Consider the following 27,075-nt stretch of genomic DNA (forward strand, 5'->3'; position numbering starts at 1 on the left):
TGGCTAATGTTCTCAGACAGCAACCTCTCATGAAGGACCAGTACAGCACAGGTAGGCCAAACCCTGTATACATTTTATTTTAGATTCTAAAGAATTACCTGAAGTACAGTATTTAGAGCTATGTGCGGCTGATACTGTTTGTAATTGTCACATTCCTCTTCTGTGGCTTGACCTCTTAAAGTTCTTAAGACATGATCACAGAATGATAAGAATGTAATTTGTTACGAGAAATGCATAGTGTCAGTTTTTTTTTAAATCAGCATTTTTGTAACATAAAATGAAGTATTCTATGCACTGACCATTACATTATATATAGAATATTTCTTTATCTCAGCAGTTAGTGTTTTGACTGTAATTCTATCTTTTGAGTAAAAAAAGAAGAACTTCAGTGCTGGTCGCATTTTATGCAACTACTAGTATGTACACATTTGTGTAACTTGTTATGCATCAAGCCTTTTCATCATTTTCTACATTTTCTAGTTGTGTAAACCTACACTATTTCTCCTCTCTAGTTCAGTATGGAAAATGGTAGTTTTGGCATTGCATCTGTCCCCATATTATTATTCATCTGCTTTGTGATGAGTCATTAACATATATTGTACACCTGCTAGTGAGCAGGTGTACAATATATGTTACAGGATAAATTATACATCTCTACTCAAGCCATCTGTTTCCACAGTACTGTGTCTCTGTCTGCTTTGTTTTCTGATTTCAATCTGTCTTCTCATAATTCAGACTCTTCTCCCTCTCCCCCCATGCAGCAGGAGCTAGGGCTCCACACCAGGTCCTTGGGTGCTGCCCTCCATCAAGCCTTTTCATGTACTGAGAACCACCTCAGCTGCCCCTTTCTTCTGTCTCTGCCCAAACCATCCCCTCCCTGGACCAAGCTTCTTATTCCAACTGAGTACACCTCAACCACAGACCACCATGGCTCTCAATGCTTCAATTCCTAACAGCAATAATCACACACATATCGAGATCCAGCTGGCTTCCAAAAGCCGGGTGATAAGCAACACACATCCACAGAGCAAAAATCATAGAGGTCAGTGCAACTTGGACAAGACAGTCTTTTGTGGTGTAATAACAAGATGACCATCTGTGGTGGCTTGTGACAATCTACCCTTGGCCCCTTTCTACCCTTAGCCCTTAACCTCATATTTCAACGCCTGTTCCACTTTTAGAGGACAGACTTATTCAGCCTTCAAGCACAAGGTTATGTACTATGCCCCAGAAAATTACTAAACCTAAGAGCAAGTCATGTCGGTGCTGTCAGTGCTGGAGTTTTGCTGATTAGCCTTGCTTAGCATAAAGACTGGTAGTAGGGGAAAACAGCACACAGTTTGCTTTGTGAACTCCATTGTTTAGCTCGCTGCAGCAGATGATTTTTGACAGAAAATTGTGTGAGTGTGCAATACAGAGTCCCAGATGCATTCTGGGTTGGGCTAGGGCATGCTTTAAACTTATGGTGTGAGTGGAGTGGAATTATAACGGGATGGAGAGGAATATATGGCAACTCTTGAACTTTGTTCTTTTAAAGATCTTCTCTGTTAGTAATTCCTCATTACCTCCCATCCTGATACATTTCTTACTCATTAGTCAGTGAGGAAAATAATGTAATGGTGTTAATACTATTTCATTTTTTGTCTTAAATGTCCCTTTTGTCTTGATCAGAATTTATCTGACAGTGATTCTACCATATTTACGAGCAGCTTGACAAAGTATTTTCATTTCTCCCTGCTGGGTGAAATTGATCTTTATTTGGTGAGGGGTTTAGTGCTGTTTTGATGTGTTTGACATGTTTTTGATATGATTTCTTTGTCAGATAATGTAGTCAAAGCTGAAGACTCTTCAGGTCAGCCAAACCCCATTAAGGCTTCAAGGACTCACAACGAGCTTCACAAGGAACTGCTACTGGCCCACAAGAGGTAGGTACCATACAGGAGCAACAAAATGGTTAAATCCTTTCTGAAATAGGAATATGTGAACTATAACACTGTTAACTATAACTACTATAACAGTGTTTTTGGGTCCATCATTAAACTGCATTTTATGTCTCTCTTCTCAGTCATTCGTCTCTAAATCAGGTGTTATTAAGAATGCATGGGAGTCTCTTTCTTACTATGACAAATGTGCAATCATACACCTTCTCTCCATGCTGCTGCAGTCCTTTAGGCCCCTGGGTGCATGAATCAGTGTAAATTGATACGTTTATAGGACTGACCTGGCTCCACCATCGGCTTGTGCTAGCACACACACTTACCAGTGAAAGCAATGGATCTTTATGTTGCTGCCTGTTAATCTGACCTCACACTTTTTCTAGTTGTAAACAGAATTTACACATTAATCTATTTTAGAATATCAAGGTCATGTTAATCCTGATATTACTTTAAAAAAAATCTACCATAAGTTTTTGGTTTCTGTTTTCCAATTTAGTATCTTCATTTCAATCATGACATACAACCAATGACTTGAGACGATAGAGTATCTCAGACACACTGGTTTGTATTTTTACAAAATTTGTGTGAAGTTGAGCACCATTCAAAAAGTGGATTAAATAGAAACAAGTTTATTTACTTACTATTGGCCCAATGTATCATGTATTTTACTGCTACTACAAATGTACATGCACATTTACTTCTGCCTTGTGTTATCTTGCCATAGGTTTATGGGTATATGGCTATATGTAACTTTCAGTTTGTGTTGATTCTAGCGGCCACTTTGGACAAAAGCGGTAGTGTTTTTACCACACCTGCTGTCATAAAGGTCTTTTCTTTACAATGCTGTATTGCCCACTGTATTACCGAGTTAGCGTAATGGGGAGGTCATATACACTGTAAGCCCAGTTAAGTTGAATTCACTTAAACAATTTGAGGAAACCGGTTGCCTTAAAAATGTTAAGTAATGGGTTATGAAAACTTGAGTGCATTTAACTTAAATGCTTGAAAGGGTGGAATTATTATTTTAAGTTCAAAACACTGAATGCCAAGTTGATTTCTCTTACAATCTCTTGTAATATCAATTGCCTTGTCACATGAACTCCACTTACTATTTTAAGTTAAAGTGACTAAACCTTTGTATTCATTGAATGTGCTAAACTAGAACATTCTAGTGACGTCTTCTCAGCAAAAAGCATAGACAGTTAAGCGGACAGTGGCAAAGTGATGGCTTTCATGTTCCCATCGTGCATTGCATGAAAGAGCGGAGCGTCGTCACGGTGGCTCATGAGTACTGTAGTAATAGTTGGTGTTTTTAGACATACGGAAACAACAGAAATAGTGATTTCTCAAAAACTAAATTGAAATATATGGAAGCAACGGCCCTAACATAACCATAATGTTAGTAATATAATTTATTTATGCACAAAACTCCCGTGAGTTTGTGTTAATTAATAAAAATAGCCTATTATACAATACAGCCTAGTAGCCTAATTTTGCTGTTGTTACATACAACTCTAAATGAAAAAAAATAGCCTATCTTCAGATCTTGTGGCTTCGTTGCAACTTTATGTAACCTAGATGGTCAAGACTAAAACTTGGGAATTTTAAGCCATTTCACTTAAAGTTATTCGCAGACTCAACTAGGTCTACAAATTAGTATAACATACTTACATTTGCTAGTAATGCAATCAAAACTTAATCGATTTGAATCATGTAAGTACATTATACTTTAAATGTTTGATTAGATATGAAATCCGGGTTTACAGTGTAGTCGCGATGAATGTTTTGCGCGTCGGGGTTACTGGCGGATGCCGCTCCTTGCGACAGTGCAGTTGCGCAGCACTCAGACACCGCAAATCATCACTAATGAAAAGGGAACTTCCCGCTGAGTTCAATGATACCTCACACAAGACTCCACGTCATACAGTTCATTAGCTTTGACATGGGGCGTGGCCAAAGCATAGGGGTCGGAGCAAACCTTTACCAATGAAAAAGGAAGTCTCTGCTGAGTTCATTGATACTTCACATAAGGCTCTACCTTAAACGGGTCACCAGAAATTTCGGGCAGGTACGACAATGTACACTCAAGTTACAACAACTTCTTTGTTCATCGCTAAACACTCAAAATGGCCGCCACGCCCACAGTTTGATGAAAAGTTTTTCTTTTACTAACTTTTCATCTGTAAGGTGTTGAGATGATACACACCAAATTTGAAGTCCATCGGATGAAATCTCTAGGAGGAGTTTGTTAAAGTATAGCACCTTGACTACTTCCTGTTGCCACTAGGGGGCGCTATGACTTTGGGTCAATTTTGTCAGGTAAATGCCTTCAGAGTCAGAGTCTTATGAATCATGAAACGTTTCGAGCCAATTGGACAATGTACACTCGAGTTACACCCACTTCCTGTTTCGATGGAGAAACGCACAAAATGGCCGCCCCGCCACGGCCACACCCTATGACGAAACATCTTTAATGTCTTAAGATGGCACACACCAAATTTGAAGATGATCGGATGAAATCTCTAGGAGGAGTTCGTTAAAGTACGACATGTGGAAATGGCCAAAATCGCACTAATTTCGAACTTTCAATTACAAATGGCGGACTTCCTGTTGGGTTTAGGGTATGGCTCCAATGACGTTTTCTGTGCGTCTTGACAAGATAGATATCTGTACCAAGTTTCGCGAGTCTACGTTAAACGTACTGCAGGGGCTCAATTTTTTAAATTTTGTAGGGGGTGCTAGCGAGCCATTTTTGCGCGCCTATTCCCGAACCCCTTAAAATACGTACATTTTCACCAGACTTGATGCGACGGTCAAATTTGGTGAGTTTTTGAATATGTTAAGCCCCTCAAAAAGGCAATTCATTTGCCGGGAAAATAATAATTCCTTCAGTTCCAATAGGGCCTTCGTCGCTGTCGGTGCTAATTAAAGCTGCAAGCAGCGATGGACGGGCCCTCGCACCTCTGCGCGCGTCGGGGTTACTGGCAGTCGCCGCTCCTTGCGACCGTGCATTTGCGCGGCGCTCAATGGTGTTTTTTGCCTCCAACGGCGCCTTCCAGGCAGCTAACCCTAACCTTAACCCTAAACATAACCATTGCCGCGCTGCCTGGAAGGAGATGTTGGGGGCAAAAAACACCAAAGACCTTTGCGCGACACTCAGACACTGCAAATTGTCACCAATGAAAAGGTAACTCTTTGCTGAGTTCAGTGATACCTCACACAAGACTCTACGTCATACAGTTCATTAGCTGTGACAGAGGGTGTGGCCAAAGCATAGGGGTCGGGGGCAAACCTTTACCAATAAAAAAGAAGTCTCTGCTGAGTTCATTGATACCTCACACAAGACTCTACCTTAAATGGGTTACCAGTTATGAAAAGGGGGCGTGTCTTAAACATAGGGGGCGGGCCAAACTATGACTAATGACAAACCAACTCTCTGCTGAGTTCAATGATACCTCACACAAGACTCTACATCAAACGGGTCATTAGTTATGAAAAGGGGCGTGGCTAACGCATTGGGGGCAGCTCAAACCATCACCAATCAAAAAGGAACTCTCTGCTGAGTTCAATGATACCTCACACAAGACTCTACCTTAAACGGTTCAAAAGCCATAAAAGGGGGCGTGGCCTGAGTACATGGGCGTGGTTAAAGTATAGGGGCCGGCACAGTATCACACGTAGACCACACATTCTACGTTTCATGTAAATCGGATGATGTTTGTCATATAAGGCTGATTTCCTGTTGCCAGCGGGGGACGCTTCACCAAAAGTCAATATTGGCCTGTATATGTCCTCAGGCCTAGACTCTTGTTGATTGTAGGAAATTTCAAGCAGATATGACAATGTACACTGTAGTTACAGCCACTTTCTCGTTCATCGCTAATAACTCAAAATGGCCGCCACGCCCACACCTTTTGCCGAAAAGTCAGTCTTTTAATCACTTTTCATCTTTATGGTCTTAAGATGGTACAGACCAAATTTGAAGTTGATCGGATGAAATCTCTAGGAGGAGTTCGTTAAAGTACGACACGTGGAAATGGCCAAAATCGCACTAATTTGGAACTTTCGATTCAAAATGGCGGACTTCCTGTTGGGTTTAGCCTCTTAAGAAATGCTTGAATTTTCAAGCTTTTTGGTCTAAACGTCATACCCAAATTAAAAGTGGTACAGCTCCCATATACTTTGACACTCTGGGGTGTGCCTGATATCATTGGAAAGGAAACACTCAAGTTTTTGTTACAGGTACAAGTGTCAGGGTGATTCTAGGCCTTACTGACAGAGTTACAGAGGCTAGAATGGAGGGTTTTTATTTCCGTCCAAGTCATACATCTGTAAAATTATTAAAATACACTGCTGTAAACACATCTAGTGAGATCCAGAAGCCAAAAGACTCAAAAATGGATTTTATATGAATTTTTTTCTACATATATGTCTGTGCATTTTTCTGATTTCCATTTAAAAAGTGCAAAGAAAAAAGCCAATAAAGTACAAAATAAAACACTTCTCAAATACACAAACACACCCACATCAATCATACACATACTTGAAATAACTATATACATAAATATATAGAAATAAGTCATTATTGATGGACTAGACACGAGCTGCGCAGTTTACGCTGTATTGTTTTATTTTCTATAACTTTGTAGCAGTTGTATAACTGCTATAAATCATCTTATGCTTTGTGTGAAATACAGTCACTCTTTGCATCGTCTAGCTGTATTTTAACCGGACCTGTCTGGCCGCAGTTTCTCCGTTGTTTGTAAAACTCTCCTCCGCTCCGTTAACCAACGTCTAGCTATTTGTTGTGCTAACGGCTAGTTAGCCTGTCTGCTAGCGGGGAGGTGACGCGGACCCCTTAGGATGTTTTCCTCTTTGGAATTCTTTTCTATATTTTGGCAGTAGTAACGGAGTATCCACAGCTTGCTAACACAAGCAGGAGCATCCGCAAGTGTTGACTTGTGACGTGCAAGTGAAGAGGGATCGGTTTTGGAGAGGGCCTCCGTCAAAGTTGCTACTAGCTAAACTAGCAAGCTACACGATGCCCCCCCTCAGCTGTACACCTGGCTGCGACTCGTGCCTCCTGTTCAGCCAGAAGATAGTGGAACTTGAAGCCAGAATAGCGACTCTCCACCAGATCAAGGTGAATGAACAGTTCCTTGACACCATTATCATTGGAAGTTCCCCTCACACACACACTAATGTCGGATGTCTTGATTCCACTCTGCCCTGCACTACTCTCACCCCACCATGCACTAATACAACCTCTGTCCCTGTCGTCTCACCTCGGCTTCTGCCGAGAACCAAGTCAACTCTGCTGACATGCTCCACTCCACACCAGCCTGAGCCATGGCGTATAAGCAAGCAGCACAGCAGGCGGTCAGGACAACGCTCAGGCCCAGCCCAACCTATACGACTAGAAAATCGCTACACCATTCTGATGAACGATGAGGAGTTTCCTCTGCTCTGCGGAAACCCTTCTCTGCCTCGTCCCCACGGCGCTCATCCTGGCCCATCCACACAGTCGGCGCGCCCCCCTTCAGACCCAACAACTTCCACGCTGGTCATCGGAAGCTCCATGGTCAGGGACCTCTACATTCCCCCTACACCTAGCTGTCCGTCCAAGGTCTACTGCTTCCCTGGTGCCAAGGTCCGTGACATCAGCACAAACTTCCCAGCATCCTCGCCTGCCACGCTAAGGTCGACAACATCATTGTGCATGTGGGCACAAACAACATCAGAGAGAGACGGTCGACAGCACTTCGAAAAGACTTCACCACTCTCATCACCACCCTGATGGGCACAGGAAAACGGATCGTCATCTCTGGGCCTCTACCTACCTACAGAAAGGGTGCTGAAAGATGGTCCAGACTGTTCTGGCTCCACACCTGGCTGAAACCCCACTGCGTTTCCCTGGGCATTTCCTATGTCGACAACTTCAACTTGTTCTGGGAGAGGCCCAGCCTGCTGAAACATGATGGTCTCCACCCAAACCGACATGGAGCCAGGCTGCTATCTGACAACATAACGACCACACTGAAAGTTAAGTATTGACATTCTGTTGAAAATATCACAGATTCATGCCCCCCAGGTATTGATCCTAATGGCACTTTACAAGTGAATGAATCTGAAAATGTTTTCTGCAGGGTAACATGTAGTACTAGTACTATTCCAGTTATAATCAACAATAGACCATACAAAGTGTTGAATCCCCTAAGTAATAAGAAGTTGACTGCAAACATAGTCAATTTAGCATCCAGTTCACGTCAGCCACAACCTGCCCCAAAAAAACGAGACAGTGTCTGTAACTCGACTCAGATCAGTTAAATCACAGGTAACCAAAAGAGGGGCAATACTTAACAACCTAATTGGAATTACAACTACTACTGCAATGATAGAGCAGGATAGGAAAATTAGATGCGGTCTACTAAATATCAGATCTCTGTCTTCTAAAGCAATACTAGTAAACGAATTGATATCTGATAATCAAATTGATCTATTCTGTCTAACTGAAACATGGCTGGGCCATGAAGAGGATGTCAGTCTAAATGAAGCCACTCCTCCCACTCATATTAATACTCAAATTCCTAGAGGCTCAGGCCGAGGAGGGGGAGTTGCAGCCATATTTGACTCAAACCTGTTAATTAATCCTAAACCTAAACTAAATTATAACTCTTTTGAAAATCTCGTTCTTAATCTTCAGCATCCAACATGGAAAACAGTACAGCCTTTTATATTTGTTGTTGTCTACCGAGCACCAGGTCCATATTCTGAATTTTTATCGGAATTCTCAGAGTTTTTATCATGTGTAGTCCTAAAATCAGACAAAGTACTTATTGTAGGTGATTTTAATATCCATGTGGACGTTGACAGCAATAGCCTTAGTACTGCTTTCAACTCACTACTAGATTCAATTGGTTTCAGTCAGAGTGTGCATGAGGCCACGCACTGTTTTAACCACACCCTTGACCTTGTGCTGGCATATGGCATCAAAATTGAAGACGTAATAGTATTCCCGCAAAATCCTTTATTATCAGACCACTTCTTAATAACTTTCGAATTCTTACTACCCAACTATACGAAATTAGATAAAAGCTTCTACACTAGAAGCCTATCTGACAGTGCTATAGCTAAATTTAAGGAAGATATTCCAACAGCACTAAACTCATTACCATGCCGTAATATAACAGAGGATCTTTATGTAAACTTTAGTCTCAAATTGATAATTTTGTAGACGGTGCTACGGCCTGCCTACGGACTACTTTAGACTCTGTTGCTCCCCTTAAAAACAAGACGATGAAGCAAAGGAAACTAGCACCTTGGTATAACTCCCAAACTCGTAAATTAAAGCAAATCTCGCGCAAACTTGAAAGTAAATGGCGTTCCACCAAACTGGAAGAATCTCGTTTAGACTGGCAAGACAGTCTGAAAACCTATAGGAAGACCCTAAGAAAGGCCAGATCAGACTATTATTCATCACTAATAGAAGAAAATAAGAACAACCCAAGGTTTCTTTTCAGCACTGTAGCCAGGCTGACAGATAGCCACAGCTCTTATTGAGCCATCTATTCCTATAGCTCTGAGTAGTGATGACTTCATGAGTTTCTTTAACGATAAAATTATAACAATTAGAGATACTATTCATCACCTCTTACCCCCAACCTCTAATGGGTCACCTTTAACTGACAGACTGCTAGAAAGAACGACTAGACCTGACATATACTTAGATTGCTTTTATCCTATAAACCCTCAACAATTAATGCTAAAGGTCTCTTCAGCAAAGCCATTTACCTGTCTCTTGGACACCATCCCAACGAGGCTACTTAAAGAAGCGTTACCCGTGGTTAACACTTCATTGCTAGATATGATAAATATGTCTTTATTGAAAGGTTATGTACCGCAGTCATTTAAAGTAGCTGTGATAAAACCTCTACTGAAAAAACCCACCCTCGATCCTGAGGTCTTAGCCAACTATAGACCTATATCTAACCTTCCCTTTCTCTCCAAGATCCTTGAGAAAGTAGTCGCTAATCAGTTATGTGATTTTTTACATAGCAATAGCTTATTTGAGGACTTTCAGTCAGGATTTAGAAAGCATCATAGCACAGAGACGGCACTGGTGAAAATTACTAACGACCTTCTAACTGCTTCAGACAAAGGACTTGTCTCCGTACTTGTCTTATTAGATCTTAGTGCTGCATTCGATACTATTGACCATACCATCCTGTTACAGAAACTTGAACATTTAGTTGGCATTAAAGGAATCGCACTAAACTGGTTTAAGTCCTACTTCTCTGATCGATCGCAATTTGTTAATGTTAACAATAAACCCTACAATTACGCTAAAATTAACCATGGCGTTCCTCAAGGCTCAGTGCTTGGACCAATTCTATTCTCCTTATATATGCTTCTCCTCTAGGCAATATTATTAGGAAACACTCAATTAACTTTCACTGTTATGCGGATGACACCCAATTATATCTGTCAATCAAGGCAGACGAAACCAGCCAGCTAGCTAAACTTCAGGCTTGCATTAAAGATATAAAATCATGGATGGCCTACAATTTCCTGATGTTAAACTCAAACAGTAGTCTGACCTGACGAGCATGTGCCTTCCCCCTCAGGTACGGCAGGAAATGCCACAGAGCCAGGTGCACAGCCCATAGCTCCAGCACGTTGATGTGCTCGAGGGTCTCATGAGCAGACCACAGGCCCTGAGCTGTCATGTTTTGCCACACTGCGCCCCACCCTGAAAGGCAGGCATCTGTTGTGATAATCTCTCATTGAAAGGGAACAGAGCCCATGTGCACCCCTTCCGACAGATACGAACTCTCCCCCCATCGGTACAGAGCCATCAGGCACTGCTGCAACACCTTGACCTTCTTGGGCCTGTGCCACTTGGCATCCAAGTGGAAACCGTTCAGCCATCTCTGCAGGGGGCGCAGAGACAGTAAGCCAAAGGGAACGACAGCTGAGGCAGCTGTCAACTTGCCCACGAGGCGAAGAAACTGGCCGTAGGGTAAAATCCTGCCCCTTTGGAAAAAGGATGTCGGTTATGTGCTGAAGCGATGGACAGGCCTTCATAGCGACACTGTTCAGAGCCACACCGATGAAGGTTATGCGCTGAGAAGGATACAGAGACTCTTTGATGTTCGCCGTGAGACCCAGTCAGGCCACATGTGAAAGAAGGCGAGACGTGTCCTGGGCCGCCTGAAGCTGGGACGGCGCACAAATCAACCATTCGTCTAGATACGGCAGGATCTTCATGCCCTGCGACTGCAGGGGTGAGAGGGCTGCCGCAACACACCTGGTGAATACCCGTGGAGAAAGGGAGAGTCCAAACGGGAAGACCCTGAACTGATATTGACTGCCCTGGAAGGCAAAACGAAGAAACTGCCTGCTGCACAATAGGAACATGAACATAAGCATCCGTCAAACCAATGGATGTGAACCAGTCCTCTTTGGCAACAGCACTAAGAACATCTGCTGGGCACAGCATGTGGAACGGCAACACTTGAACAAAAATGTGTTGAGTCCCCTTAGATCCAGAACAGGGCAAAGCCTGCCACATTTCTTCTGGACCAGAAAATAAATCGAGTAGAACCCCCCGGGCTCTTCTTGAGACAGGGGGTCCACCGGTTCTATTGCACCCTTGGTCAGGAGGGAGGACAACTCTCGTTCCAGGGATAGAGTTTTTGCCGGGTCACTGATGATGGTCAATTTTGACCCGGCCGAAGGATCGGGGCCAGCGTCAGAACTGAAGCTTGTACCCTTGGGCTAAGGTGGAAACCACCCAAGGATCCAAAGCATGGGCTGCCCAGCAGGAAAGCTGCTGCTGGGAGAAACGTCCGACAGCTGACCCCAAGGCTTCTGAAGGCCTTGGGGGGGCGACGAGTAGGCCCCACAGCCCGAGGTTGCAGAGAGGGCAAGCAAGCAGGTTCGTGACGGTAGCGAACCGGTCTCTCATTGGGGCGCTGAGGCCCATGGTGGCCCCTGGGGTAAGCCGGTGATTGGTCGGCCAGGAGGGGTCATGACCCTGCGAAGTCCAGTGAATTGCTGCCTGGTCTGAGTGCCTGGACAGTCCGCTCAAGCACTTGTAAAGCAGCCGAGCCGAAAAGTTCCCCGGGCTCCACTGGAACAGTACGGAGAGTCTGCCTACACGTCTTAGACACCTGGCGGCGAATCTGAACCAAAGTGGACATTAGGCGCCCAAGTTCCCTAAACATTAGAGCAAAAGCCTGCAAAGTAGCATCGCTGAGGCTGGTGGAGGAAGCGTTGAATGCTGCCTGCTGCAGGGAAGCCGAGGGGGCAAGCATGAGGTGAGAGAGGGAGTTACCAATGCGGCCCATACGTGCCGTAGTATCATACGCCTTACACAGAAGGTTGTCCGGCTTCAGAGCCTCGTCAGGGAAACTATAAGGGAAGCAATAGCATGCTCAATAGCTGGCATCCTTGAGATATTCGTCAAGAGGGAGGAACATTAAAGGAAGCAGGGGCTGGAGTGTGCCTGAAGAAAGCATTAGCCTGCACCGGTTCGGGGTACCCCACATCCAGCTGCAAGCGACCCAGCGCCGTGCGAATGATGGACCCCATGGAGCTGGCATTACACCCATCTAATGAGCTATGAGTCGAGGAACGAGAGCCAGGCCCTGAAGCAATGGAGGGCATAAAGCACAACCCAAATAGCCTACATATTGCACAAACGACACATACAGTGTATCGTATCTGTGTCGCCTCTGGCAACGTCACAGCTGTTATCTCATTGGTTGCGCTTTCGAAAGGTCAGCGGCAACTAGGTCAAAGTTGAAATAATTTGAACTTTGAGCGCAAAGCGGCAAATCCGAGCAGTGCGCGACACCAGGGGTAGCGCAGCGCATAGTTGGGCGGCACCGTTCTCCCAATAGGAATCATGTGTTTAGGCTTTACGGTTTCAGTTTAATAATTCATTTAAGGAAGTCATGTCATTTCGCAGCAGGTTTCACAATATTAGTAATTGTGTAATTAGAAGTACAATAGCTCAAGTAAATCAAACATATATGGTAATGACAATACTAAACATTTTAGTATTGGTTGATTTAGCAAAACTGAGCTTACAGGTGATATTGATAACAATGTTATTGTTAATACCTCACTAATAATACCTCTACCAAAGTTGTGTTTGAAATGACAAGTCTTCCAAACCAAATCCACTGGCAACAATTATCCATCTCATGGACATGACTGTACAGATTGTTGTTAAGTTGATTTACAGAAAGAAAAGCTCTTAAATTAACATTTTTCTGATTGTTGTGGAAAACTACTAAAAATACCTCCCTCTCAAACAGAAATCGATATCATGAACACAATAAACAGAACATCAGTGTAAATGCGCCTGTGTCTGAATGATTGTAAATGTTTATCTGAAGAGTAGGTGCCACCTTGTAAATGTGAATGTATTTATATAGCATTTTTTTAGTCTTAACTACTACTCAAAGTGCTTTTACATAGTATAGAAACCGTTCAAAATTTACACACATTCATACACTATGGTCGAGGCTGCCATACAAAGTGCCACCTGTGATAAACATTCACACACATTTACACACAGATGCCGCAGCATCGGAAGCAGTTTGGGGTTCAGCGTCTTGCCCAAGAACACTTCGACATGGGACTGCAGGCCCAGGGATCGAACCACCAACCTCCCGATGGGTAGATGACTGCTCTACCGCCTGAGCCACGCCTTGTATGGCAGCCTCGGTTGGCCATCAGTGTGTGAATGCCTGGGTGAATGAGGTGAATGGTGCCTGCAGTGTGTAAAGCGTTTTGAGTAGTCACTAAGACTAGAAAAGTGTTATATAAATGCAGTGTCTTTTTATAAACAGGTTACATTTAAAGAATATTATCAAAAAAGTTTTAACACCATCTATCTAATAAAGCGCGACACCTGTGTGTGTGTGTGTGTGTGTGTGTGTGTGTGTGTGCGCGCGCGTGTGTGCGCGCGTGTGTGTGTGTGCGCGTGTGTGTGTGTGTGCGCGTGTGCGTGTGCGTGTGCGCGCGCATCTGTCTTTGAAATATCTCATGAACCGTTAATCCAATGTACTTGGTTTCCTGGGGAACCCAATGAACTTGGGGTTTGGATTTTGGAGCGTTTGGAGCAGTTTGGACAGCATTGGATATTGGTTATTAAAAACTGTGAATAAAACTAAACGGCCGAACAATAAACTGCTGGCGCAGCATGCAGCAGGCTGTTGACGTGCTCTGGACAGCAGTAGGGGTGGGGGAGGTTTACCGGCTTGGGGTGCGGTTCACTTTTTGCTGCTTCCAACGTAACATGATTGCTGGATAAACCAAGTAAACCTTCACCTTCCTGGAGCATGAGCGGATGGCGGACAGGAAAAACTGTTGTGTTGAATAAGGTTGGAAAAAAAGGCGCTACATAACACTGGCTTTTCCGTGTCTATTATTTCGCTAAGAGGAAACTCAATAAAAAGCCATTTGCCAACACTAAATATCAAACAAATGCCAGACACGATATCGTATAAAGTTGCTGTGAGCTGTACATTCACCACTTCTAAACAGAGGCAGAATATAACCTAATCTTGGAGCTTCCTTCACAGCGCTGTGCAATGCGACACTAACTCGGAGCTGACTGGGCAAAAACAGCAGTTTTCATCAGACTCACCCTGGGTCCGGTTAATTAAGTGTATTGCTAACTTCCCCCCCCCCCTCTCTCTCTCTCTCTCTCGGCGCACACACAAACAAACAGTGGAGTGAGATTGTCGCTGTAGGCTACAAGGTCCGGTATGGTCGCTGATTAACGCAGATATTTGCTCACTGCCATGAGTCCATGAGGCTAATGTCTGATTATTCCACATTTTAACAGTGATATTTTGTGATTAAATTCTGAATCTGCCACATTTTCTGTCAGGTAAATGTAGTAGTACAATGTCTTCCTCTGATAGCCTATACTGTAGGTCATTAGTAGGCTATAGTGGAGTTGCATATTAAGTGGTTTGGGGTCCTTCTGTAAGTAATTTTAGGGTACAATTTGGTTCTGGAGAATTCTACAAACAGCACTACCACAGGCCATGTAATCGGCCCGTTCCAAACAGGCACATTTTGAACGGGCACTGTACTAGGTGTTAAAAGACCTAGAATGATAAAGCCAGAGTAAAAAAAAGAATGTACGTGGTATTATTGTGTCATGTCATAAGTAAACACCTGGTGTAGGAGCAAAATATGTTGTTTTGAGTGTTCAGACTTTGGGTGTGGTTTATTTTTTTATTTAAACATAGCGTAATACACAAACATAATACAACACACATATTTATAGAAACAACATGCATACATGAATATACAGAATCTTTATATTTAAATACTTAAAAATTTCAAACTTTGATCAATTGGTGCGAGATTTATTAAACCTAGACCCCCATTTTCACGCGTATTAGGTTTATCATTCCAAATAAAACAAAAAAATGTCTTCTCATATGCTTTAAAAAAGACAGCATCAGGAGAAGGCAAAGACAAAATACCATTTGTAAATTGTGAAGTTATCAGTGAATTAATTATTGTAACCTTACCATAGATTGACAAGTATTTACCTTTCCAGGCCTGCAGAATTTTGTCTACTTTGCTAAGTTTCATATCAAAATTAGTTTTCAGATGGTTTTCACTGGACTATCTGACCATTTAATTGGGACCTGACAAGGTATCTTAGTCAGAGTTTTTTAATGATCCAATTCTAAGAATACATTTATCATAATTGGGCTTCAGGCCTGAGATAGAGGCAAAGACATTTATAAAGAGAGGCCATCTGCTTTTACATGGAAAGAAGCATCGTCATATAAAAAGCATAAAAGGAGGCTTTTGATTCTAAGCCATTAATGACTAACCCTTTAATATTACTATTATTTCTAATTCTTATTGCTAATATTTCTATAATAAGAATAAACACTAGAAAGTTGAATTGTGTCGGAGATATGTCCATTATTTATGATTCTGCTGATAGGATTTTGATATTAAATATTTGATGAAGCCTTCCCCAAAGTTATAATATTGCAAACACTGATATAAAAAAATGCCACCTTACTGTATCAAATGCTTTCTCAAAATCAGCAACAAATATCAGTCCAGGTACTTGGTCTGTATCATGATATTCAATAATTTCAAGGAGGCGTCTAATGTTATCACCTATGAAACGACCCTCTAAAAAACAACAAAGTGTATTAGTTGTTGGATAACTTGTTTTAGTCAACGAGCAATACATTTTGCCAGAATACATGTATTACAACTAGGGCTGTCAAAATAACGCGTTAATTTCGATTAATTAATCTGAGAAAAAAAAAAACACGTTAAAAAAAATAACGCAGATTAATCCACTCCAGCCGTTCTAGCCACCATTCGACTGTAAAATGAAGGAGGAAGACGAGAATGTGCTGCCTGGATCATTAATTGGAACATTTACTTGTAAAAATCTTCTTCCTGCCAACCCTGGCTACCGAAATCTGGTGCCACTGATATGTCTGCGCTCTTCTCTCTGATGCTCTGAAACAGACAGCAACACAAACACCGCTGCACGTGACGCTAGTTAACACTATACTCGACAGCAACGCATTGACATATATAAGAAACGTTAGCCTACCGCTAGCTAGTTAACACTAAACTCGACAGCAGCTAACGTTAGCCTACCGCTATCTAGTAGCTGGATTAAAAACGGTTAAAATGCTGACAGCTAATGCTAAACGGTGTAAAGTTTGACTGTGTTTTAGCCGTCGGAAAAACAACACAGACGGTGCGCTCAATGAAACTGGTAAACTACAGCCTCGTGGTGCATTTTCAGTTATTGTAAATGTCCTTGGGGGTTGTGTATTCTTAGCCATGGGAAACCAAGAATGACCGGGTGCAAAGAGGAATTAAACAGGTGGAAAGTCAATATCTCAGTGTGACTATCTGGAAAAGTCATTGTTACCAGGATGGTGCAGTGGGTAACTTGCCAGAGCACCACAGGGTCGTGGCTTCCAACGGCTTAGGAAGGGGAACAGAGTCCAGGCCAAGCTCTCTGGCGAGACTGGCGTCCATAAGGCTTGTGTCCGCGCCAGAATCCACTAGCACCACCTAGGACCAGGAAACAGAGCAAGAGAACTAGGTAACCTTAACCTTGGGCCGAGAGGGACAAACAGAAACATGGATATGGCTCACCAGCTCCCTCTTGATCACTAATGAGCCTGCCCTTTTGCTGGGCAGGCGGCGATTAAGTGTCCCATCTGGCACAGTAGATGCAGCGGCCCTCTCAGATGCGACGCCGACGCTCCTCTGGGGAAAGACAAACTCGGCCCAGCTGCATCGGCTCCTCAGCTGCCGGTACCTCGGGGAAAGTACAGTAGTCTCAGGTCCGCGAAGACCTGGCGTTGAAGCTTGAGTACGCTGAACACCCTGGACTGCGCTGAAACCCTTGGCTGGCCGACAGGAGAACTGCTCCATTGTAGGCTCTCCCTCTTCAGCAGGCTTTTGTCCATCTTAATGGCGAGCGCGACCAGTGCATCCAGATCAGCAGGTAAGTCTAACAGAACCAAATGGTCCTTCATGGGGGCCGAGAGTCCATGTAAAAAGGCATCGAACAGGGCAGAAGAGTTCCAGCCGCTCTCAGCTGCCAGCGTAACCCAACCAGGGCACGGACAGCCTCCCTACCGGGAGTAACCTGTTGAATAATTTGCGTGAAGGTCTGGGTGAAAGACAGATGAGAGTCACATATGGCAAACCTACGGCTCCACTTAGCAGCCGCCCACGACTCAGCTCGTCTGGTGAGATGAGAGATGATATACGCCACTTTCGCTCAGTCAATAGGATAAGCAGCAGCTTGCAGTTCAAAATGTAACTCACATTGTGTCAGGAAGGATCTGCAGTCCCCAGACTCCCCCGGAGCCCTCTCTGGTCGAGTGAGGTGGGGAAATGGTAAGAAAAGAGCCGTCATCCCTGAAGAACCACCTCCGGAGGACGCAGGGGTTACGAAGGCTGCTCTCAGAAGCGGAGACAGCAGGCGGATCCCTCACAGTTAATCGCTGAACCTAGTCAACGAGCTGGCTGATCTGTTCACCTGGTTCTCCTGGCGATTAGCCATAGCCATGATTTTGTTCCGCAGGATGGCAAGCTGTTAGCCTAGAAATTTAGACACACCCTAGCGGTAGCAAATGTAATTTGCAGCCAGGGTCAGTCTAGCAACTCTCCGTTGGCTTGCGAGCTGGAAAAAAACATATTCTGGTCAGGCCAATCACATCGTGTATAGTGTCGGTGGGCGGGCTTAACATAAGGACGGCAGAGTTGCGACGGTTCCACGTGAATTCCTTGCTACTTGAAAACAAAGAAGATGGCTGCTGCTGCTGCTGGCGAACAGTGGTCTTTCGAATCGGCTTTAGCCGCGACTCTGGAAGACTTGGAGTTAAACACTGAAGTCATTCTTAAAAAAAGAAGATGTGTTCGGAGTTTTGCCGAACGGATAAGGCAAAAGTTTAATCTATCAACTAGCGTTGTTCTGCTTAGCTATGAGTGCAGAGGGAATTTGAAAGACAACTGTTTATCCCGCCCCTCGGATTGAGCCCTGCCAATGGTGAGTTCCCAGACCCAACATCTTGATGTGGGTCTTGCTTGTCAGGCTAGCAAGCTGTTCCTCCTGCTGATGCAGTTGCTGACCCTGGGCACGCAGTGCTGCTCTCACTGCCTCGGAGTCGTAGTCGAGTCCATACTGGCCAGATTGTACTGTCATGGAGCACAGTGGGTCCACGACTCAGAGCAGAGGGTATAAGGTAATGGAGCTTTATTGTCACTTTATTGTGAGTCTGTACAATAAAGCGAAAGTAACAAAATCGGCAGGCAAAAGACGTGGTCAAAATACGGGCTAGAGATCTACAAAAACACTGGGAAGGTAACACAAGGGATAACGCTGGAGAGTGAGACACACAAGGTACTACAACAATCTGGCAAATGTCAAAAGACACAAGGTGAGTATACTGTATATGCACTGGGACAGGGGAAGACGATTACACACAGGTGACACACATTAGGGAAGGGAGGGTAATCACACAGGCAGGAAGGTAGACAAAGACGGGAAGACAAGTGACCTGAAACAGAGACAGACAGTGAGTTAACAAAATAAAACAGGAAGTCAGGGAGACAAACAAAACATGAACTAAGAGCGGGAACTGGATGTGACACTATTCAGAAATATTTTTTATTTTTTTTATTTTAATATGATAAGGTGGTGGTCAGAGTGAAATCTTTCAGCTATTGCTATTTGACTAACTTTAGAGACTAAAGAAAATGAGATCAAGAAAAAGTCTATTCTATTTGCCATTGAATTTCTTCGCCAAGTATATCTTATTAAATTTGGATTCCTTATCCTCCATACTGTATGTCAACTAAGGCGGTTTTTTATCTTGATAATCTTTTCTGTCTCCTGCTCTGTCTTTATCTTTATCTCAAGTGTCATATTAAAGTCTCCGACCATAATTATCTGGTTTTCATATTTCTGGATCATGTCATGTGTAAGTTTAAAAAAAATAGGAGCATTATTATTTGGGGCATATATATTAGCTAAACATAATCGAGTATTCTTGATTTTAATATCTAAAACAATTATACGACCATCCACATCATGTTCCATTTTATATAAAAAAAAATAATTCTTAGTAAAGTTGCAACACCTCTTTGATTTCTTGAACCATGATTACAAAACATAGGCCCCTTTCATTCTCGTATCCATCTCTCTTCTTCTTGTGGAGTAGAGTCTCTTGTAAGAAAAAAGTAAGTGGCGATTGACATATTTTAAGCATTATCCCCACGCATCACTTAACCCATGCCATTATTGGCTGGAGGAAACAGCCATGGTGTAATGCTTGCGTCTTTGTACAGCTTACCATCAATATAGAGTTTATCAGCAACAAGTCTTACCCTGTGTTTCATCTGTTGTGTATGCTCCCGGTATATGGGGTAAAGCTTGTTTGGGTGTGGTTTATTGTGTACATTGGGTGTCACTGTGGTATTGCCTGGGGCAAGGTTATAAAGGTAAGCTCCAAACTGTTGGCAGGTGTTTGGCCCGGAAGGGTAAAGGGTTTTTGACCACTGTCACTGTATGCGGAACACTGTGATGCTGGAGTACATTGGCGCCAAACTTTTTTTTTTTTTTTTTTTAAAGATTATATTTTGGGCATTTTTAGGCCTTTATTCAACAGGACAGTTGAAGACATGAAAGGGGAGAGAGAGAGGGAATGACATGCAGCAAAGGGCAGCAGGTCGGAGTTGAACCCGGGACCGCTGCGTCGAGGAGTAAACCTTCATATATGGGCGCCTGCGCTACCAGCTGAGCTATCTGGGTGCCCGGCGCCAAACTTTTGTTTAAAACGCTATCTTATTGTTTATGGATTTTCCACTGGAAACTGAATGAATGGACATTTTCATGCTGCATGGTAAAACTAAATAAATGTATTGTTATTTGCAATGCATCGTCTGAAGATTCTTGAATGCTACACAGCATGTAAACAGGCAGTGCATCAGCCAAGTCACATGGAGTTAAACTAACAGTGAGCTCCTTTAATACCTGGATAATATAGATTAGTGGTTCCCAACCTTTTTTCCTTGGCGCTCCCCCTACTTATGTCTAAGAAATGCTGAGCCCCCCCCCTCCGAAACCAAAGTTGAGGTAACTCTCGAGATAGAGCCTTACTTTCTTTTTTGAAGAACAAAAATACATAGTTTTTATTTTAGACTTTTGTATACATTATATATTCTAGTGTATTATCATAATTTGTTTTTTTTTACCTCAACGTCAAACCAGATAAAGACTTGCGCCCCCCCCCTGTGATCTCTGCCGCCCCCCTTAGGGGTCCCCGGACCCCAGGTTGGGAACCACTGATATAGATTACAGCAGATGTGTGGAGTTAGAAAACATTCAGAGACAAAAAGGCACTACATGTACTGTAACTAAATAATTGTGATTAGACTGGTGTGGGTAAGAATAAAGCTTCTTCATCCATATTTCAAATTTGACAAAACTAGAACCTGTCATACCACCTGTTTTTTTCCTTTACATTATATCTAACAGCTGCTCTATTTCTTCTTCTATGGGCCAAGGGGTCTGGCGCTGAGCAGCAGGTCAGAACTCCAGCAAGTGCTGGAGAGGAGGAAGAGGGTACAGAGTGGCCAGGAAGAGGAGGGACAGAGCAGGACTTCTCTGGAGGATGTGCTGCTCAGACGTCAGCTGAAACAACTTGAGGTAATACATCCTGTTTATAGGTTTATAAGGGGTTTAGCAATGACCGGAAATGCTAAATTTAAACTTTTCATGCACATGGGCACTCATTGTTACTACCAAATGAACTGCCTTAAGGGATCAAATGAAACCTATTTTTTTTTTATCTTAGAGCCCTGGGCATAGGCAATATAGGCGAATGCTACTATAAGGTCAAGTAAGCATGATGGCAGAAAATCAATCCAAGAGGCTTTTGTGTAGAGCAGATTAAGCTGGACTTGGTTGTCAAATTTCACGTCAATCAGACTTAGTAAAGGGTCAGCATGTATATCTCATTCACCCATTCCATTTGTGAATGGAGCGGCAATGCAAGGTGCTGGCCTGCCATCGGGAGCAACTTGGGGTTCAGTGTCTTGCTCAAGGACACTTCGACATGTGGACAGGAGGAGCTGGGGGGCGTCAACCTTGTGGTTTAAGGGCAAACCGCTCTACCTCCTTAAGCCACAGCCATCTTCCTCCAACTGGGCTCATATTTCTTGGGAACCAAATGTACATCATTAATAGGGCTGGGCGATATGGCACAAACACATAGGGGGATGTATACCATTATGATTATTCAAGGCAATTTTGTGGAAATATGTATTGGTTTGAGTGTTTTCCCTGACATTGTTTTGCCCCCACTGAAAGAATGACAAAATTATATAATTATGCTATATATTCAACATCAACAAAACGGATGCGTGAGATAAAGCTGTTTTTACACATACAGGTAATTCACTTCTCATTCCTCGCCTAAAAGTTCAAATCATTTTAACTTTAGTTGTGCAACGTTGTCCCTATTTTCACCTGTTGCTGAGTAACGTACATTAACATCCCATGGTCTCATAGCATACCTGTAGCAAGCTCCTTCGTAGCGATAAAAAACGTCGAAGAGGAGCTCCGTGCTCCAAAGCGGCGGTTGCTAGTTGTTTAAGCCGCTACAGACCTCCGTCACAGCTCGGTCGTATCTGTCTATTTAGTAGATGTGTTGAGCCGCAACAGAGTTTCTCAACACAGGCTCTGGTGCTCCGCATGGTGCTCCACATGGTGCTCCGCATGGTGCTCCGTCAGGTCAGCGGTAGTTGGTGGTTCAGTTATCCAAGAATAGGTGACTGTCAGCCAGGTACAGAGCACCGCGACCTGCCGGTCATTTCGGCGGAGATTACGGTTACGATTACTGAGGCAGCACGGTGGCTCAGTGGTTAGCACTACTGCCTCACAGCAAGTTGGCACTGCAGAGTTCTATCACTGGTCTGGGCAGAGTTCGATCCCGGTCCGGGCAGGGCCTGTCTGTGTGGAGTTTGCATGTTCTCCCCGTGTTTGCGTGGGTTTCCTCCGTGTGCTCCGGTTTCCTCCCACCATAAAGACATGCATGCTAGGTAACTAGGACTACAGTTGAAAATTAGCCGACTGGCTAACACTGGCGCATTTACATGATTGTTGATTAATGTGCATTGTCCTAATCAAATAAATAAATCTTAAATCTTAAGTAATGAAACAACTAGTTAAGAAAATAACTAATGTTACTCCCTGTCGCTGCCATGTTGTTTGTGTATCTCTATGGCAAACATGCAGGTAGAGGGCTGAGCCCATTCGGAACTACGGGATCCCAGGGGGAGCGTCGGCATATGTTAAGAAGAAAAACGATTTTCATTTAAACAAGTCAACGTTAACTACACATTGGAGTGAATCGATAAAATTGATTTATCGCCCAGCCCTAATCATTACCAGTCAATGGGCCAAGTTTTGGTTTTCTAGCTCATTCCAGCTCACAGCAATTTGAGTTTCAGCATAAGACAACAAATAATAATTAAAGCTGCAAGCAGCGATGGACGGGCCCTCGCGCCTCGGCACGCGTCGGGGTTACTGGCGGTCGCCGCTCCTTGCGACCATGCATTTGCGCGGCACTCAGACACTGCAAATTGTCACCAATGAAAAGGTAACTCTCTGCTGAGTTCAATGATACCACACAAGACTCTACGTCATACAGTTCATTAGCTGTGACAGGGGACGTGGCCAAAGTATAGGGGTTGGAGCAAACCTTTACCAATAAAAAAGGAAGTCTCTGCTGAGTTCATTGATACCTCACGTAAGACTCTACCTTAAACGGGTCACCAGTTAGGAAAGGGGGCGTGGCTTAAGCATAGGGGGGCGGGCCAAACCATCACCAATGAATAAGGAACACTCTGCTGAGTTCAATGATACCTCACACAAGTGGCTTGAGTAAGTTGGCATGGTTAAAGTATAGGGGGCGGCTCAGTATCACATGTAGACCACACATTATAAGTTTCATGTAAATCGGATCATGTTTGTCATATAAGGCGCATTTCCTGTTGCCAGCCCCCCGCACTATGACCAAAAGTCAATTTTGGCCTGTAGATGTCCTCAGGCCTGGACCCTTGTCAATCGTGAGAAATTTCGGGCAGATATGACAACATACACTCAAGTTACAACAACTTCTTTGTTCATCGCTAAACACTCAAAATGGCCGCCACGCCACGCCCACACTGTTTGACAAAAAGTTTTTCTTTTAATAACTTTAAGGTGTTGAGATGGTACAGAACAAATTTGAAGTCCATCGGATGATATCTCTAGGAGGAGTTTGTTAAAGTATAGCACGTATAGTTTGGGGCCTACTTCCTCTTGCCACTAGGGGGCGCTATGACTTTGAGTCAATTTTGCCCGGTAAATGTCCTCAGAGTTAGAGTCTTATGAATCCTGAAAAGTTTCGAGCCAGTTGGACAATGTACACTCAAGTTACACCCACTTCCTGTTTCGATGGTGAAATGCACAAAATGGCTGCCCAGCGACGACCATGCCCTATGACAAAAAGTTTTTCTTTTAATAACTTTTCATTTTTAACGTCTTAAGATGGCACAGACCGAATTTGAAGTTGATCGGATGAAATCTCTAGGAGGTGTTCGTTAAAGTACGACATGTGGAAATGGCCAAAATCGCACTAATTTCGAACTTTCAATTCAAAATGGCGGACTTCCTGTTGGGTTTAGGGCATGGCTCCAATGAGCTTTTTTGTACGTCTTGACATGTTTGCACAACATATTTGTACCAAGTTTTGTGAGTCTACATTAAACGTACTGCAGGGGCTCAATTTTTTTTTAACTTTGTAGGGGGCGCTAGCGAGCCATTTTTGTTCACCTATTCCCGAATCAGTTTAAAATATGTAAATTTTCACCAGGATTGATGCGACCGACAATTTTGGTGAGTTTTTGAATATGTTAAGCCCCTCAAAAAGGCAATTCATTTGCCATAATAATAATTCGTTCAGTTTCAATAGGGCCTTCGCTGCTGTCGGCGCTCGGGCCCTAATAATAAACCTAGAACCCCAACAATATTAGCAAACACAGAAAACAAAAAATGTGCACATGAAAAACTGTCTAAATTTTCTATTTAGACAGTTTTTCATGTGCACATTTTTTTCCATGCGCATTATGTGTCTCACACATTATTTATTGATTATACATTTTTGCCCTCATCTTGAAATAATATTTTTTGCCATCTTTACATGAATATATAGTGCCAATGTTTCTCCTTTGCTCTTGTCAGAGGGAGAAGGAACAAGAGAATAAGGTACGAGAGGAATCCCAGTTGATGGAGTTTGTTCGAGTCCGACAGAACCTAAGAAAGATTCACTCTGCGATCCAGAACAAGGCTGCAAACACCTGAAGTGCTACAGAAGTATGCGCCCAAATTGTAAAATAAACTCAAGTTTAATCTGAGTTAATTTATCAACGAGGTGCATACTGAAAGACAATTACTGTAAAATGAATTTAATAAAGTTTTTTAAAGAAAGGCATAGATTTTTGAAATACTTATGGAAACAGTATTCTTTATAGCTATGTAAAGGAATGCCATCTGTCACTGTGTAAGTCAAATATTTATTAAGTATTATTAAGTATTTTTGCTTGATATGTTAGCTGTTATTTATCAATAATATGTTGCAGAAAACCAGTATGATATCCTTTGGCTTATCAAATTTGGTAACATCATTATTGTGAATGCATGTCACATTGCTAGATGAATGAAATTACTGACATTATTTTTCGATACAAATGCTAGAGTGAAACATTTAAAGAATCTGACAGCAATAGCTGGAAACTTATGAACTCATATACAGTATATTTGGTTGACATATTGTTAAGATAATGTTTTGAAAGCATAGCTTAGTTTTTTTATCTTAGTGTATATCTAAAGTTATTTTATCTTTGTGTATATCTAAAGCTAAGCACAACACCAATGCCCACAATCTCACAGAGGACTTTAGAAACCTGCAGAAAATGTGGCTTGATGACAAGAACAAAGATAATTTAATTTTAAGCAACACATTACACACAGTTAGTATATGACTTTTTACACATTTGTTTGCTAAGTCAAACAAGAATAAAAGTCCACAGCCAAGCCAACAGATCTATCAAGATGAGATTTTTCAATGGAAAAGTTAAAAGTATGGACTATATTTTTGATCATTATTAAATCAAAAGTCATAATACAAAATTAAAAGAGAAAAATAAAAAGATTGTAAATTGTATTAAATTGTAAATACTTTAAATTAAAACCTTAAATAGAACAAACTAATTAATGTTTTGCATTTTGGCATTTGATTTTTGGCTTTAAAAGTGTATCTTTTCAATTTTCCATTATACATTTAAGCTTTTCCAATTTCCATTAGGCCTTTGCCCAGGGCCAGTCATTGTTACAGGTGACATGGGCAGCCGCCTAAGGCGCTATTAAGAGGGGGGTGCCAATTTCCTAAGCCTTGCATGTTGAACCGAACAAACGCTGCAAGCAGCACCAATATGCACTCTTCTCTAAATGTACCACTGTCATCACTCGGTGGCGGCGGTTGCGGAAGTAGATTGTATTACAGTATGATTCGAAGGCTGGAGGTGGTGGCAGTGAGTTGCAGACACAACTAGCTTCATAACATTAAATAGACAAGATGCAGGACTGCACAAAATGCCGAATTTTGAAATACTGTCAAATTCATTCATCATTAGAAAATTTGGAGAATTTGTGTACTTTACTTGACTTTGTACTTTGAAATGGTTTCTATATGCTCTATATATTTATAGAATCATTTTACGTAATATTGAAGTGAAATTGACTTAAATTATTATTCATACTTTGCTGTTATACTGTACATACAAGCTACATTTGCAATATATTATCTAACGCTTCACTTCTCTGTATATACATTTTTTCATATATACTGTATCATATTAATATACTAACTCTGTTTACCTGTCTGTATATATATAATGTCATGCAAATTGTGTACATTTTAATGTTAAATGCATCAATCTGGTGAACTTTGATAGCAAAATTAAGAGGCTAGATCTATGTAGAATCTGTGCAACAATATTGTGTTCTTATAAGCGATTTAACCATAAACACATTGCATACATTTGAGTCATGAAAAGAAATTAAACACACGTGATTATCTATGTTGAACTACTAGAGGACAGGGTATAGGGATTAACTTGACAAATAAATAAATAAATAAAATAACAATGTATTATGTTGTAACTCTCCCTACATGCATACACAAGGACAGGCATTGCACCCTATACACAGCAAAATCTGTAGTGTTAATTTGAGTTAAATTCCCAGTGTAAATTATTCCGAGTGAATGGGTGTTGATTTGTGTTATTTTAACACTTGCAGTGCTGAAAAAGCTCTGTGGGGGGTGTCATTTCAAGGTCATCGTCGCTTTTTATTTTTTTAAATTTGCGTTAGGCAGTTAAGGTGTGTGAGAGACAACATTTCTGCCAGGAATATTCGGTTTAAAGGAGAACCACATTTATCAATTCATAAAGAATGTTAGTCTTTAACAGTCTATGTTAGTCCAGCAACTGTAAA

General features: G+C 42.3%; 1 protein-coding gene and 1 long non-coding RNA gene across 2 annotated transcripts; one reads left to right on the forward strand and one right to left on the reverse strand.

Moving 5' to 3' along the window:
* Nucleotides 1-760: 760 nt before the first annotated feature.
* Nucleotides 761-25,505, forward strand: si:ch211-218o21.4 (protein FAM107B). The gene is made up of 4 exons (XM_036008048.1): nucleotides 761-1,042; nucleotides 1,823-1,925; nucleotides 21,042-21,183; nucleotides 24,763-25,505. The coding sequence occupies exons 1-4, from the start codon at nucleotides 928-930 to the stop codon at nucleotides 24,880-24,882; spliced, it is 480 nt and encodes a 159-aa protein (XP_035863941.1). The 5' UTR covers nucleotides 761-927; the 3' UTR covers nucleotides 24,883-25,505.
* Nucleotides 3,898-23,330, reverse strand: LOC118496427. Its single transcript, XR_004898990.1, has 3 exons — nucleotides 23,165-23,330; nucleotides 16,122-16,124; nucleotides 3,898-3,957 (listed from the first exon to the last, which is right to left on the reverse strand). It is a non-coding gene; the product is annotated as an uncharacterized LOC118496427 (long non-coding RNA).
* Nucleotides 25,506-27,075: the final 1,570 nt, after the last annotated feature.

The sequence above is a fragment of the Sander lucioperca genome, chromosome 12 (genome assembly GCF_008315115.2).
Source record: "Sander lucioperca isolate FBNREF2018 chromosome 12, SLUC_FBN_1.2, whole genome shotgun sequence".
In the NCBI taxonomy this organism is placed as follows: Eukaryota; Metazoa; Chordata; class Actinopteri; order Perciformes; family Percidae; genus Sander; species Sander lucioperca.